The sequence below is a fragment of the Eimeria tenella genome, genomic scaffold (genome assembly GCF_000499545.2).
Source record: "Eimeria tenella Houghton genomic scaffold, Eth_scaff1263, whole genome shotgun sequence".
Taxonomy (NCBI): Eukaryota; Apicomplexa; class Conoidasida; order Eucoccidiorida; family Eimeriidae; genus Eimeria; species Eimeria tenella.
This window is the reverse complement of record NW_013543730.1, coordinates 1-3,151: the sequence shown is the minus strand read 5'-3', so window position 1 is coordinate 3,151 and position 3,151 is coordinate 1. Positions and strand designations below refer to the sequence as shown.

General features: G+C 59.1%; 1 protein-coding gene across 1 annotated transcript; it reads right to left on the bottom strand.

Annotated features, from left to right (window-relative positions):
* Window positions 1-67: 67 nt before the first annotated feature.
* ETH_00002050 (uncharacterized protein) lies at window positions 68-2,658 on the bottom strand (the record flags this gene model as incomplete). Its single annotated transcript, XM_013378986.1, has 2 exons — window positions 68-2,463; window positions 2,580-2,658. 2 exons carry the CDS (start codon window positions 2,656-2,658, stop codon window positions 68-70), a joined length of 2,475 nt encoding a protein of 824 aa, XP_013234440.1.
* Window positions 2,659-3,151: the final 493 nt, after the last annotated feature.

The following is a 3,151-nucleotide window of genomic DNA, read 5'->3' as shown; positions in this document are numbered from 1 at the left end:
TGCGTTCCTTCTGCTGCTGCTGCTGCAATGGCAATGCTACTGCTGCTGCTGCTGCTGCAGCAGCCAGCTAGAAGTCAAACAGATCAACAGCAAAGGAAGTGTCGTTCGAGCCAGTTTCCCATTCGTCGTTTGCTGCTGTTGCTGCTGCTGCGCGGCCGCGCTGCTGCTGCTTGCGTTCCTTCTGCTGCTGCTGCTGCTGCCGTGGTGGTGGAGCAGCCGCAGCAGCAGCAGCAGCAGCGGGCGACTCGCCCTGCGACTCGAGAGAGGAAGGGCTCCATATGTCCGCCATGTCCACTTGCTGCTGCTGCTGCTGCTGTTGCTGCTGCTGCTGTTGCTGCTGCTGCTGACCGCCCGATGCTTTTGCTGCAGTAAGCTTCGACTTCTTTGCAGCAGCTGCTGCACTTTCTGTCAGTTTTGCTGCTACAGTCCCTACATGCTTGCTGCTGCTGCTGCTGCTGCTGCTGCTGCGCTGCAGCTGCTGCTTCTTCTGTCTTTCATTCGGGGGCTGTGGCTCTTGCTCGTTGCTTCTACGTGCTCCCTGCTGCTGCTGCTGCTGCTCTTGCTGCTGCTGCTGCTCACGTACTTGCTTGCGTGCGGCAGTCCTCTGTTGCTTCTTCTGTTGTTGCAGCTGTTGCTGCTTCTGCTGCTGCCGGCGTTGCTGCTTCCTTTCAAGCCGCTGTTGCTGCTGCTGCTCCTGCTGCTTCTGCTGCTGGTCTTCGTTTTCGGACTCGTGAGGCTGCTGCACCTCACTTTGTTCGCGTTGCTGCTGCAGCAGCTGCTGCTGCTCTGCTCTCTCATCGTTGTCTTGCTGCTGCTGCTGCTTCCCTTGCAGCGGCTGGCGCTGCTGCTGTTCTTCACGCTGCTGCTGCAAGTGCTGCTGCTGTTCTTCTTGCTGCTGCTGTTCTTCGTGCTGCTGCTGTTCTTCTTGCTGCTGCTGTTCTTCTTGCTGCTGCTGTTGCTGCTCTGTTCGGCCTTCCTTCAGATTCCTTGGCTCGCGTTCAGGTTGCTCTTCCTGCTGCTGTTCGTGGTGCTGCTGCTGCTGCCGTTGCAGCGGCTGCTGCTGTTGCAGCGGCTGCTGCTGCTGCTGCTGCTGCTGCTGTTTTCGAACTCCCGGTTGCAAGGCGCTGCTGCTGCTCTCCGCCGTGTTTGCTGCAGCTGCTGCTGCTCCTAGTAATCCGCTGGTGCTGCCTCGCCTAGCTGCGGCAGCAGCACCAGTTGCTGCTGCTGAGGGCAGCAGCAGCTGAGCAGCAGCAGCAGCCGCAGCGTCTGCCGACGGTGGCTGCGCTGCTGCTGCTGTTGAGTTGGCTCCTCTGCTGCCTCTTGCATTCCTGCTGCTGCTGCTGCTTGCGTTTGCAGCAGCAAGGTGTCCTGTAGCTGTTTCACTGCTGCTGCTGCTGCTGCTTTTGTTTCGAATAGCAGCAGCAGCTAGCAGCAGCTTCTGCTCTTCGCTGCCGTTCCAGTTGCTGCTGCATTCCTTGAGGTCCTCACTCAGGTGTCTCTGCAGCAGCAGCAAGTTTTGCTGCGAGAGGAAGCGGCGCTGTAGCAGCGGCGCAGCAGCAGCAAACCAGCTGCTGCTGCTGCTGCTGCTGCCCAGCAGCTGCCGGGCCCGCCTTTGAGTCTTCCGTGTTGCTGCTGCTGCTTCCCGAAGCGCCTGAATCAGCTGCTGCTGCTGCTGCGGCGTCAGCAGCACGCCGAGCCGCTGAGTTGCTGCTGCCATGAACAGCGTCATATCTTGCTGCACTTGCTGCGCTGTCTCTGCTGCAGCAGCAGCAGGAGCACCAGTTGTTGCTGCTGCCGCTGCTGCTTCCTCCAACGGCTCCAGCAGCCGCAGCGCATGCATCTGCCGCAGAGCCTGCAGCAGCAGCTGCAGCAGCAGAGGAAATGCCTCCCGCTTGAGCTGCAGCAGGAAAGCAAGAGCTTGCTGCTGCAGCAGCTGCTGCGGGTGCAGCAGCAGCAGCAGCAGAGCAGCACCCAGGCCGCAGCTCCACAGCGAGACGCTGCAGCTGTGCCGAATGAGAAGGCAGCAGTACTCCCCCAGCTCTGTTGCGAGTTGCTGCTGCAGCACACCCTGCCGCTGCTGCTGCTGCTGCTGCTGCTGCTGAGAGAGACAGAGAGACAAAAAGCTGGCTACCCCTTCATCCCCAACAGCAGCAAACAAGAGGCTCGAGATTCCGTCTTTGCTTTGATCCAGTGCAAGCGTGCCTTTTGCTGCTGCTGATGCTGCAGCAGCAGCGACGTCTGCTGCTGCTGCCCCTCCTCGCTGCTGCCGCTGCTGCTGCTGCTGCTGCTGCTGGGGGGCTGTGATGGTGACAAAGGCCTCAACTAGTGCCCGCTGCTCTGCTGCAGAATAGACATACGGAGATGCATGCGGCAGCAGCAGCAGCAGCTCGTGGGGCAGTGCAGCAGCAGCAGCAGCTGTTGCTGCTGCTGCAGCAAACGGCAGCAAGGACGCCTCAGCGCGTGCTGCAGCCATAGCAGCAGCACAAAGGAGAGCAGCAGCAAATCAAGAACAAGAAAAGAAACAAAAAAGAAATAAAATAAATAAAATGAATGAAATAAAACAAAACATAAAGACTTACCTAGCAGCAGCAAACAGCGAAGAGACACCAGCAGCAGCAGCAAATTTGTGTCCGTCTCTAACACGGCGATGCACAGCATAGAGACGCGCCGCCGCAGCAGCTCGGCTTCCCCCTGCAGCAGCAGCAGCAGCAGCAGCAACAGCAGCAACACATAAATGCATTTGTTCGGGGACAAATGCAGCGCTGCCGGCCCAGCAGCAGCAGCAACGGCAGCAGAGGCTGCAGCAACAATGGCAGCAGCGCCAAAGCAGGCAGTTAATGCAACAAAAAGTAGCAGCAAGAGCAGCAGCATCAGAAGCAGCAGCAGCAAGAGCAGCAGCATCAGAAGCAGCAGCAGCAAGAGCAGCAGCATCAGAAGCAGCAGCAGCAATAGCAGCAGCGACAGTCGCACGAGTGCATCAGCAATGGTGGAAAACTGCGACTTCAACCGCTCCAGAAGTTTCTGCTGCTGCTGCTCCCGTGCTGCTTCTGCTTCTGCTGCTGCTGCAGTGCTGCGCTTCTGTCGTTTGTTGCTGGCCGCTTCTGCTGCTGTTGCTGCTGCTGCTGCTGCTGTGTCGATCTGTCCCTGGGGG